Source organism: Vicugna pacos, chromosome 10 (genome assembly GCF_048564905.1).
Source record: "Vicugna pacos chromosome 10, VicPac4, whole genome shotgun sequence".
NCBI lineage: Eukaryota > Metazoa > Chordata > Mammalia > Artiodactyla > Camelidae > Vicugna > Vicugna pacos.
The window spans coordinates 63,044,813-63,057,997 of NC_132996.1; the positions used below are offsets into that span (position 1 = coordinate 63,044,813).

Below are 13,185 nucleotides of genomic sequence, written 5' to 3' on the forward strand. Positions count from 1 at the left end.
TAATAGCTTATACTTTTTCTCTGTTCAAGAATGCTGCTGTGAACTTTCTTGTGTGTATATATTTACATGTACACATATTCATAAAAATACAGGTGTATGGATGTGTATGTGTGTCTGTGTGTTCTTGTTCGTGTGGCCATAGATTTATCTAGAATGTGTACCTATAATGGAAATTTGGGACCATAGTGAGGCACATATTTAATTTTATTAATATTTCCAAATTTGTCTCCAACATGACTGCCTAGTTACCATTCCACCAGAAATATGTGAGTTGACATTCTCACTTAAAATTTACATTTGAGACTGAGGAGTATAAAACTACATTTCAATGCAGTATTAATATACAGTTATGTGATTACTAATGAGTTGTGTGTATATCCATATTTCTATAACCGTTTAAGTTTTTCCTTTTATAATTATTCTGATTGTATCTGTTGTGAATTTTTCCCTCTGGGCCATTTATAGAAATTACTGAAATATACTGGCCACTAATTCTTTCACATTTATGTGTTTTAAACAAATTTACCTGAGTAAATTTCCAGTCAGTATCTGCTCTTTCTCTTTTTTATAATGTTGATTTTTTTACTTCAGATACAGTAGAATTTTCAGTGTTTTCTGTTTTATGTACTCACGTCTTATTTAAATTTGTTTCTGCATAACTAGATCATAGGTACTCTGCTATGTTTTACTCTCCCAGCTTTACAATTTCATACTGTGATCCATTTGGAATTGTCAAGTACAATATAGTTTTTTCATATGTATGAGCATTTTTAGCACCACAGTTTATGGGGCCATTTTTCATGGATGTTCATGCTACTGCTTTTATACATCAACATTCCAGAGACTTGTGGGCCTGTTTCTGGTCTTTTTCACAGTTCCATTGACCTGCTTGTCTCTCCCCACACCAGTGCCACACTGTCTCTATTACCGTCACTTTATAATGAGTTCTGATTTCTGATAGGGCGAATCCCCCCACTTTTATCCATTGAAATTCTCTTAGCTATGTTCAGCTCTTTTCTCTTCCATATAAGTTTTATAAGTTTGTGAAGGTATACATGAAATTGTCTCAAGCATTTCATTGAAATTACATTGTAAATTAATATGAGGGGAGATACCACGTTGGTACAACTTGGTCGTGACTGCTGCTGGAGAATACCTTGCCCCTGCTCCTGCTGTTTCTCTCCTGTAAGCGGAGCTCAGTCTGTGTAATCACGGCCACCCTGTCCCCATTTTATTCACTCAGTTCCTAGAAAGGTGGAGGGACTTATCTGATTGTTAAATCTGAGAACAACCTGGTGCACCCTGCTCTGCCCTCACCCTCAGGAGCAGCCAGGCTGTTGAAGCCCACGGGCCCCTGCATTTCAGAGGTGCTTCCCCACAGTGTGCAAGAGGGCTGCCCCCGTCACTGCCACCAAGACTGGGTGGATAAGCCTGTCTGTTTATGGTGTTCATTGGGAGCAAGCAACTTGATTAATAAGCTTGAAGTCTTCCCCCAGGTGTCTGAAGGTGATATAATGGTCTCCATGTATACACGCCATCTTATATTTCTCAACTTGTTCAAATCCTGGGAAAGGAAGAAAATAGCTATTCACTGAAGCATCCTTTGAAACCCTAGCATTGCTTGTTTATTGGATGGATCGACTTGATTACTGAATGTGTATTTTCTTAAAACTGTTTGCATCTGTTTCCACAAGTGAAATTGGTTCTAATTTTGTCTCAAATTTTACTTAATCAGGTGTCAAGGTTGCACTAGCCTCATGAAATGAGTTGGAGAATGTTTTCTTTTGAGACTTATAGGAAAAGGTTGTATAATGTTAGAATTATTTGTTCCATAAGTGATAGAACTTTCCTATTACATAATTGAGTCAAGTGTCTATGTGTAAATTTTTAAATAACAAGTCAAATCACTTAATGGTTTAAAAATATTTAATATTTTGACCAAATATCCACTGACTACTATACTCTAAATCTTGTTAGTGTGCTTTCTTTATTAAAACATAAATATGGAGAAAACACAAACAACATTTATCAAATTATATGTATAATATAAAATGTGATAGTGCCACAGATACCACATGCCAGCAATTCAGTATAAAATGGAAAAAAAGAGTTTTATTACTGCTTTTTACTATATGGAGAAATAAACCCAGGAAATAAATAAATGTTATTCAATTATTTTTTTCAAAATAACAAACTAGAAGGCCAAAAAATTGAATTACAATACAAAATTTAAGGATTTCTATTCTATGAAGGCTATCAAAGACAAAATTAATAAATGATAAAACATAAGAAAGATTTGTTAAGTCAAAAACTGACAAGAAACTCAAAGTTTGGATAAATAAAGAGCATCTACAATCAACTCAATACAAACTTTTACCCAAAAATGCTAACAAGGAATTTACAAAACAATAGACTCCCAAAATTCTAAGAATTTTAGACAGTGATCAAATTTACTTTTGGTTAAAGGGGGAAAAACAAAAATAAGATAACACTTCATACCTATTTTTCCAGCTAAAAAAATAATTTGAAAATACCAGTATTCACTAGGAAGTGAGGACTTGGAAACCCCATGCATAATTAGTAGTAGTATACATGGTGCATCCATTGTGGAAAGTGTTCTGGAAGAACTTGGTTAAGTTAAATGTGTGCACACCACCAGACTCAGAGACAAATTGTAGGCAATCTGCTATCCACCACTAAGAAAGCACATAGGTAAATTATGATGGACCGACATCCTAGAGCAGTGCTACTAAATATGTGGTCCATGGACCAGCTCCAGTCCTTGGACTCTGCTTCCACTCTATGATGATATAACTACTGAAAGTGAGATTAAGCATTTAAACTATCACAAAATTTTGACAATTTAGAGATCTTTTTAATTGCTTATTACAAACATACTGGGTCACAACAGATTGGAAATTTTACAAGGAAAATTATCCCTTATAATATATACTTTGATAAATACTTCCATAAACAAGTCTACATGTCCATGAGTCCACCATGGCAGAGAAGTGTTACTAAGGAAGGAAAAGGGATAAAATGAGAATATGGAGATAAATGGGAGCAAGATCACATAGAACTTATTGGGTATGTCAAAAATTCAAATATAGTGATTAGTATTTAGGCAAATTAGGATTTCTAATTAAATTATATACAGCAAAAAAGAAAGCATAATTGCAAAGTATATTTTTAAGTATATCCCATTGGTTCCTGAATTGATAGATTTATGATATACCAATCACTCTGGACCCTGAGAATACAGATACTGATCCATGACAGCTTCCCCAAATTATAGATGAAAATATCTAAGTTGGGTGTCAAGACTCAGCCTTTAAAATCTAAGTCAATTATATCACAGAAAATATTCTCTGACTTACCTATGAAATTAAATATTATGCCATTTGTAGTTTCACAATAGATAAAGGATCACAATAGTCTTTGATTTCTCCATTTTCTTACTTTGCAACTTTTCAGCTGCTATTTCATCTTTGCTACCCATGGAACAAAACAATGGCACCAAAGTCACTGAATTCATTCTCCTGGGATTTGCTGGTCAACACAAGTCTTGGCATGTCCTCTTCGTAGTATTTCTAGTGATCTATGTGCTCACCCTAGTGGGTAACATTGGCATGCTCCTACTCATCAAGATTGAGTCTTCCCTTCACACTCCCATGTACTTTTTCCTCCAAAACTTGGCTTTTGTTGATCTCTGCTACACCTCTGCTATCACTCCTAAGATGCTGCAAAACTTTGTAGGAACAGGACAGTCCATCTCATTTGTAGGATGTATAGTGCAATTACTAGTCTATGGTGCTTTTGTAACAAGTGACTGCTACATCCTGGCTGCTATGGCGGTGGACCGTTATGTGGCCATCTGTAACCCACTCCGCTATCCAACAGTCATGTCCCAGAGAGTCTGCATTCAGCTCTTAGTTGGTTCATATTTCATAGGTTTCCTAAATGCTTCTGTAAATGTAAGTTTTATTTTCTCACTGAACTTTTGCAAGTCCAATAAAATTAACCACTTTTTCTGTGATGCACCCCCAATTCTTGCCCTCTCCTGCTCCAATATTTACTTCAGCATCATGCTACTAACAGTCTTTGTGGGGTTTAACTTGATGTTCACTGTGGGCATCGTCATCTTTTCCTACATATTTATCCTGGCTGCCATTCTGAAGATCTCTTCTGCCGCAGGGAAAAAAAAAGCCTTCTCCACGTGTGCCTCCCATCTGACAGCAGTCACCATTTTCTATGGGACACTGTCTTACATGTATCTTCACCATCGCACCGTAGATTCTCAAGAGCAAGAAAAAATGGCTTCTGTGTTTTATGGTGTTATGATCCCCATGTTAAACCCCCTCATCTACAGCCTGAGAAACCAAGACATAAGAGAAGCCCTGAAAGGGGTTGGAAAGAAGTGTTTCTAGATTGAACATCAATTTCTAACTCAGCATGGTTCAACAAGCAAACCAACAGTTCTGTCTTATTTCTCAACAGCAAGAGATGTGGCAAGTGTTTGTAACATACAAAGTCATTCCTTAGTTACATCAATAGCATCTGAAAAATATTGAAAAACGTCTCAAATGATTAGATAAACAATCTTCTAATTCTTCTAATTCACATGTTTCTTAAAAGGAAAACATCTAAAAAGAAGATCTTTGATTTTTTTTTGTACATTTTGAGAAGCCCTCTTCAAATACTCAACATTAAAAAGGAAAAGAAAGAAAAAGATGCTTCAGATGTACAATTTTATGAATTTTGATAGCTGTATATGCCAATGAAACCATCACCAAAATCAAGATAGCTAATATTTCCATCACTCCCCAAGAGGTGCAAATTTCAAATTCCCAATTTACTCCTTCCCACCCCCTTTCCCCCCTGGTAACCATAAGTTTGTTCTCTATGTGAGTCTGTTTCTCTTTTGTAAATAAGTTCATTTGGGTCTTTTTTTTTTTTTAGATTCCACATATAAGCAATATCATATGATATTTTTCTTTCTCTTTCTGACTTACTTCACTTAGAATGACAATCTCCAGGTCCATCCATGTTGCTGCAAATGGCACCATATTACTCTTTTTTATGGCTGAGTAATATTCCATTGTATAAATATACCATAGCTTCTTTATCCAGTCATTTGGGATGTTTCCATGTCTTGGCTATTGTAAATAGTTCTACTATGAACAACGGGGGGCATGTGTCTTTTCTAATTATATTTTCCTCCAAATATATGCCCACAATAATGAATGCCAGGGAAAAGGATAATCTGATTTCCTGAAATGCCACATTATATTATTTAAAATGTTCAGTTTTCCACAACAACAAAAATATATTTTGACATGCAAAGGAAGAAGTATGAACCACACACAAAGAAAAAGATAGTCAATAAAAACAGTCTGAATAGCACAGATGTGAGAATTGCTAGATAAGGCTTTAAATCAGCATTTTGAATATGTTTTTAAAACCTTTTTAAAATCCTGAAGTACTAAAGGAAACTGTGAGAATATATTCCACCAAAAAGAGAATATCAATAAAAATGGAAATTCTGGAGTTAAAAAGTAGAAGAACTGAAACGAAAATTTCACTAGAGAGGCTCACCAGCAGATTTGAACAAATAGAAGAAAGAATCAGTTAACTTGTGGAAATTCAGCAACACAGTCTTAATAGGCAAAAGAAGAAATCAGAGGAAATTAGAAAATACTTTGATGAATGAAAGCAAAAACACAGTATTACAAAACTTATGGAATGCAGTGAAAGCAGTGCTCAGAGGCAAATTGATAGCTGTGAATGTCCACATTAAAAATGAAGAAATATCTCAAATTAATAACCAAACATTCCACCTTTAGGAACTAGAAGAAGAAGTAAATGAAGCCCAGTCAGCAGAAAGAAGGAAATAATAAACACTTGTCATTTGATCCATCAATTCCGCTCCTACTTACTTATCCACTAGTTATAAGAATAGTGGGGGATAAATTAGGAGTTTGGGATTAACAGATACAAACTACTATATACAAAATAGGTAAACAGCAAAGTCCTACTGTATAGCACAGGGAACTATATTCAACAGCTTGAAATAACTTACAGTGAAGAAGACTATATATATAATGTATAACTGAATAGCTATGCTGTATACCAGAAACTAACACAACATTGTAAATCAACTATATTTCAATAAAAAAGAGAAAAAATAAGAAGTGAAAATATATGTTCACACAAAGACTTGTATAAAAATGTTCATAGCATTTTTATTCATTATAGCCAAACATGGAAACAATCAAAATGTTCATCAGCTGGTGACTTAAATATAAAAACAAACTGTAGAATATTCATTCAATGGAGTACAATACAGCAATTAAAAATGAATGTACATACAACATATGGCTACATATAGTATATACAACAATATGGCTAAATCTGAAATCAGATCAGTGGTTACCTGAAAGAGTTAATGACTGGGAAAAAGCCCAAGATTTTTTTTTGGATGATGAAAATATTTTATATTTTTATTTTAGTAATGACTACATGAATATAAACACTTTTCACAACTGAAAAAAATACACTTCAAATGAGTATGTTTCATTGTATGTAAATTATACCTCAACAAAGATGATTCTTTAAATATCTTTATTTTAAAATGGCATGATTCTTTTCTAGAACACCCAGAGAATCAACTGTTACAAACAATAGGAGAATTCAGCAAGGTGACTAGATTAAAATTACAGCACATAAATTAATAATAATGTTGAAAACAACAAATTATGTTAGAATATAAATAAATTTCTCCTTGGAAAAACCTAAAAATACACTTAGCAAGAAATGTGCAAGATTTCATCAGGAAATCTATAAAAAGCAGACTTCAGATAATCAGAATACTCTTCCATTCTTTGACAAGGCCTCATATGTCAATATATACATTTGATATGAACTCAATAAATAACTTAATAGAATATTTTGTTGGGTGGTTGATAATAAGTTACAAACTGGTTCTATACTTTGATACAAAAAAAAATGACAAGCAGTTGTGGTCAGAAAAATTTCAGGGATAAAAAGGAATAATGTGGTGAAAATAGCCCTGCCAGCTACTAACACATTATAAAGCTATAGAAAAATTGTGTAGTACATAAATTATAGTAAAATTATGTGGTACATGGGAGACAGGAAGACTAATACAACAGATATTAAAGTCCAAGAATAGGTCGAAATCTGTAAGATGACTTATTATGTGATAATAGTAATATTGCAGTCATGGGGCATAAATGGACAATGTAATCATTGAAATAATGAAATATTGACTATTCAAGGTGAGGTAAAACTGGAAACTTAACCTCACAAACTGCATAAAAATAAATTTAAAATGGCTCAATGACTTTAGTTTAAAAATTAAACTTTAAAGACAGTAAAAGAAAACACTAGATTTTTTTTAAACTTTACAGTGAAGAAAGCCTATAAAAATATGACACAAAAAAAATAAATTTGCTTCATAAAAATCAAAGTTTTCTGCAGAGCAAAATACACCATTAGCAAAGTAAGACAATTAATATTGAGAAATAGATGTTTGCAATCCTTATAAGAAAATATCAATATAAAAGCATACAAAAATCCTTTTTAAGAGGGCAACATATATCAACAGATATGATATATACTGATTTTTTGTGGAAATATGGAAGGATGTTCACTCATAGAAGAAAAAGGCAAAAGAAACTAAAATGTATTAATTATACTTTGACTAAAAAAAGAAAGAAAAAAATGGTTTTTTTCCTAATATGTTTTTACCTATTATGATGACAGAGTCTAATAAAAGTTTCTCAGCATTGTGTTGAAGATTCGGAGAAATACTCCTTCTGGAGCATTTGCTAGAAGTGATTTAAATTGATGGAGCCTCTGTCTGAAAGGCAGTTAGGCTACATCTATCCAAATATACCATGCCATCCCCTTTAACTCAGATTCCTCTCCTAAATATCTTCTAATCAAAAGAATATATTCACAATTATGCACACTAATATATTTACTATAACATTGTATTCATTAGTAAAGATTGGGTACCATAATTGTCAAACGGTGCTGGGGTGGGGGCCTGATTAAACAATGTAAGGAATGCTGCTATTCAATAAAATATAATATAACCAAGAAAAAGGCTGAGAGTCCCTTTTCCATACTGATCACCCAGAAATATTAAGTGAATATACACTGAGGAACCATGTGCATAGTATGCCATCATTTGTGGGTAGGAGAAGAAAGGACAGAAATGTTAGCATATTTACAATGCAATGCACAGTTTATATCTGGAAAAATAACAGACGATAACAGTGGTGATCTTCAGGGAGGGAAACTAGAGATTGGGAATCAGGGGATAGAAGGAGATGGGTTTTACTCCATGAATTTTTGCACATCTGAATTTTTAACTATATGGCTGGTTTGTTATACACCCCCTCCCCCCCCAAAAAAAAGAAAGCAAGGAGACAGGAAGGGGAAGAGGCAAGAAGAAAGGAATGAAAAGGGAAGGGAGGGAAGAAAGAAGGAAGGAAGGGAGAAAGGGGAAAAGGAAGAGGGGAGGAAGAAGCCAAGCAGGAATGATAGGAAGGGAAGCAGGATAAAAAGCAATTTGTCAGAAGCAGGGCAACTGTCAAAACTGAAAGCAAGAAGTCCCTAATGACAGTAACACAAAAATAAATGTGTCCCCTCCGGAAATCTGAATTTCCTTCAGCAGAAAATAACTACTAAATGATGTTTTTTCCAATTCCATCTCAATCCCAGAACCTCAGGCTCCCAGGGGATCCAGTATTGATCCCTTAGGTCCCAGCTATAAACTCCCCAATAGGAAGGAACCACACAAAGAGCCCTTGGTAGACAATCAGCCTCCATCAGCTGCAGAAAAAGAATCTGGGGTCAACTCCCATGTAAGCAAAGCAAAGTAACTCCCATTTCTCAACATCAGCTGTATAACTTCGCTGTGTGTCCAGGAAGTGGCAGAGTGGAAGGGCCAGAGCCAAAATTCCACCTGCCCAGGGACCAGAAGGAATCACTTCATCACTGGTAATGTAAAGGGAATGGAATGAAAGAAGTCTGTTGGACTGAAAGTCGCCCAGATAAGGACGTAAATGAGCACATAACTGAATGGCTGTCAGTAGGTCAACCAACCAATATTAAATGCCCTTAATGTATTGTGTGTATGTATTATTATGGTTATTTGATGAGCACTAATTCACTGTCTAGCCCTTAGCTGGAAAGTTTGCATAAATTTGCTCACTTTACCCTCACATAACTGCAAAACAGGCTTTACTTTTACTTCATTTTTTTTAAGTTTTATTTTGAAATAAACATGCATTGACAGAAAGGTGCAAAGATAGTAGAGAGCTCCCATGTATCCTTCACCCAGTTTTCCTTCAATGGTTATATCTTATAAAATTATGTTATTTATGACATTCAAGCAAGATATTTTTTATTTTTTATTGGTGTGTATGACTGTGTGTGTATGTCATTTTATCACATGTGTAGATCTGTGTCACCACCACTACAATCTAAAGACCTGTTCTATCACGGATGCCAGCTATCACATAGATCTCGCTCATGCTACCCCTTAGTGTCACACCACTTCCCTCCCTACTACCCTGACCCCTGGCAATCCCTTCTCCATCTCTATTTGTCATTTTGAGAATGTTAGATAAAAGGAAACATGTGACACTAAGTGATCTTTTAACATTGTCTCTTTTTCACTCAGCATAATGCTCTTGAGATCCGTCCAAGTTGTTGAGAGTACCAATAGTCTGATCCTCTTTACTGCTGAGCAGTATTCCGTGGTATGGGTGTCCCAGAGTTTCTTTAACCCACCACCTATTGGAGGACATTTTGGTTGTGTAGTTTGGAGCTATTACTAGTGAAGATGTTATGAAATAATTTTTTGGTATTGTCACTGTTTTTTATTTTAGCCATTCTGTTGGATGTGTAGTGATATCTCGTTGTATTCTTAATTTGCATTTTCCTAATGCCTAATGATGTTGGAAATCTTTTCATGTGCTTACTTACCACCTATGTAGCCCTCTTTGGTGAACTGTCCACGTCATTACTCATTTCCTACTTTGTTTTTTTTAGTGTTGAGGTTGAAAGCTTTTTATATACTCTAGCAATGAGTCCTTTGTCAGATATATTTCATCAGTTTGAGTAAATGTAGAGACCTTTTTACCCTTTGCATCCTTTACTCTTCCCATTTGTAATATACTGGTCTTAAGTATTTCCTCCACACTATACTGAGAGCCACATTAGACAGGGTCAAAATTTTTGCTTCAATTGTCAAATATGGTTTAGAAAACTTAAGAGAAGTTAAGTCTATTGTATTTATCCATATTTTTGCTCTTTCCATGCTCTCTTTTCTTAATATTCCAAGAATCCTCCTTTTAATATCAATTAAAAGAAAGAGAAAAAAAGAATAGCCATTATCTCAAAATGTATAAGTCTTCATGGCAGAGAAAAAAGAGAAAACTGGAGTGTTTGCATCAACAATTAAATATTTTAAGCCTGATATCATTACATGAACAAGTCCTGGGTAGTCTGATGAAAGATAAGAAACCATGTGAACCAAAGATGAGTCAGTCCAATTTCCCTAGCCAAAAATCTCAGGTGTATGAATGAACCAGTTGAAAAACAGCAAAGCCAACCACAGATCTGACCACAGAGACACAAGGGAGCCCTTTTGAGAAAAAAAAAAAAAACCAACCAGCTGGGTCCAGACTAAATTGTCAATTCATGTAATCATGAACTAAGTAAATATTGGCTTAAGCCAATAATTTGAGGCAGCTTGTTTCACAGCAGTAGCTATAATACATGTTCAAACCTAGCTATAAAAGAGGCAGTAAAAGCAATAACGTATTGTGCCCAGAAGACGGAGAGCAAGAGAACTTTGGCAAATAGCTCTAAAGACTATCATAAAAGGGCAGTGCTCAGCTCTTTTAGGATACAACAAGGTTTAAGACAGAATTTCCATGCCCTGGAAGTTATATAATATTAATTGAAAGACAATGAATAGTGAAATATGATATGAAACAGAATATAATATAAGGATACATAGAATTATCCAAACCGAACAGGAAGCTGGATCCACTTTTTAGAAACCTTGCTTTACCTATTCTTTAAACAGTTGTCTTAGATTTTCCTTCATCTGAGAATGTCGTGATAGCCCTTGCACTCCAGAGGGATATTTTTTGCCAGATATAGAAAATGTAATTGACAGTACTTTTCTTTCAGCTCTTGAAAAATGTTGTGCAACTTTTTTCTGGACTCTGTGGTTTCAGATGCTAAATTTGCTCTCATTCTAATTGTATGACCCTATAGGTAAGAATTCTTTTCTGGCTGTTTTCAAGATTTTTTCTTGGTCTTTATTTTTTAGAAGTTTAATTATGAAGTGGCTTGGCATGAATGTCTGTGGATTTAGCCTATTTGAGATTCACACAGCTTCTCGAATCTGTGAGCTCAGCTGCCCACTTGGCCTTGCTGACATCTGGGCAGGGAAAAGAGGAGTGCTTACTAGACCCCACTGGCCCTGCCTTCTTCAGTCTTGTTGAGGCTGAATGGGGAAGATGGGAGATGAGCTCACCTCTGCACCCAACTAACTTTACATTGGTGAGGGAATCAAAGGACTCTGGCTACTACCAAGTGAGAGGTGGAAGATCAGCTCCCGGCCCTGTACTCCCACTATCCCCTCCCCAAAACACACTATCCTGGAAGGGAAATCAGACCTCCATATGGTTATACCAGGTGGAACACAGAACAGATCCCCATGTGATCTACTGGTAACAAATGGCAGGGAAATTGTAGTACAACACCTGCATCAGTGGGGTGAGGAAAGGGAGAGGGTTGAGTGGAAGATCTAATTCTCTCATGGCTCAATGAAATTGCATGGGTGAGTGTGGTTTTTCCTTAGGGGTTTGGCTAAAGTAGGGAAGATATTCTTTAAATTTACACGCCAGGACCCATCAGTTAACACTTACTACAAGTGATGAGGTCTTCATCATATTCTCTACGTTGAGTGACAAGGTTCAGCCGTTTGCATGTTTGCCTTTAAAATTTGAGTCAATTATGTCATAGAAAATGTTCTTTGACCCTGCCATGAAACCAAATATTATACTGTTTCCAATTCCAAAATTAGTTAAAAAAACACGATGGTCTTAGCTCTCTCTGTTCTTTATTCTTTGATTCTTTCCAGCTATTTCATCTTTGCTGACCATGCAACAAAACAATGGCACCAAAGTCACTGAATTCATTCTCCTGGGATTTGCTGGTCAACACAAGTCTTGGCATGTCCTCTTTGTAGTATTTCTAGTGATCTATGTGGTCATCCTAGTGGGTAGCATTGGCATGATCCTACTCATCAAGATTCAGTCTTCCCTTCACACCCCCATGTATTTTTTCCTCCAACATTTGGCTTTTGTAGATCTCTGTTATGCATCTGCTATCACTCCCAAAATGTTGCAGAATTTTGTGAGCACAAAACAATCCATCTCATTCATCGGATGTATGGTGCAATTACTAGTCTATGGTATTTTTATAACAAGTGACAGCTACATCCTTGCTACTATGGCAGTGGACCGTTACGTGGCCATCTGTAACCCCCTCCACTATGCAACAGTCATGTCCCAGAGAGTCTGCATTCAACTCATAGTTGGCTCCTACTTCATGGGTTTCCTAAATGCTTGTGTAAATGTAAGTTTCACTTCATCACTGAACTTTTGCAAGTCCAATAAAATTAACCACTTCTTCTGTGATATACCCCCAATTCTTGCCCTCTCCTGCTCCAGTGTTTCCTTCAATGCCATTTTACTAGCAGCCTCTGTGGGGTTTAACTTGATGTTCACTGTGCTGGTCATCATCTTTTCCTACTTATTTATCCTGGCTGCCATCCTGAAGATCTCTTCAGCTGCAGGGAGGAAAAAAGCCTTCTCCACGTGTGCCTCCCATCTGACAGCGGTCAGCATTTTCTATGGGACGCTCTCTTACATGTATCTGCACCATAGTACCGTAGAGTCTCAAGAGCAAGAAAAAATGGCTTCTGTGTTTTATGGTGTTATGATCCCCATGTTAAACCCCCTCATCTACAGCCTGAGAAACCAAGACGTGAGAGAAGCCCTGAAAGGGGTTGGGAAGAAGTGCTTCAAACCTGATCCTTGATTTCTAATTCTCTATGCTTGTAGATAACCA

At 35.8% G+C, this 13,185-nt stretch overlaps 2 protein-coding genes across 2 annotated transcripts; both read left to right on the plus strand.

Annotated features, from left to right (window-relative positions):
- Nucleotides 1-3,497: 3,497 nt before the first annotated feature.
- Nucleotides 3,498-4,427, plus strand: LOC102525076 (putative olfactory receptor 5AK3). Its single transcript, XM_072970832.1, has one exon. The coding sequence runs from the start codon at nt 3,498-3,500 to the stop codon at nt 4,425-4,427; it is 930 nt and encodes a 309-aa protein (XP_072826933.1).
- Nucleotides 4,428-12,213: 7,786 nt separating this feature from the next.
- On the plus strand, nt 12,214-13,155 carry LOC102531909 (olfactory receptor 5AK2-like). The gene has a single exon (XM_031691088.2). It carries the CDS (start codon nt 12,214-12,216, stop codon nt 13,153-13,155), a length of 942 nt encoding a protein of 313 aa, XP_031546948.2.
- Nucleotides 13,156-13,185: the final 30 nt, after the last annotated feature.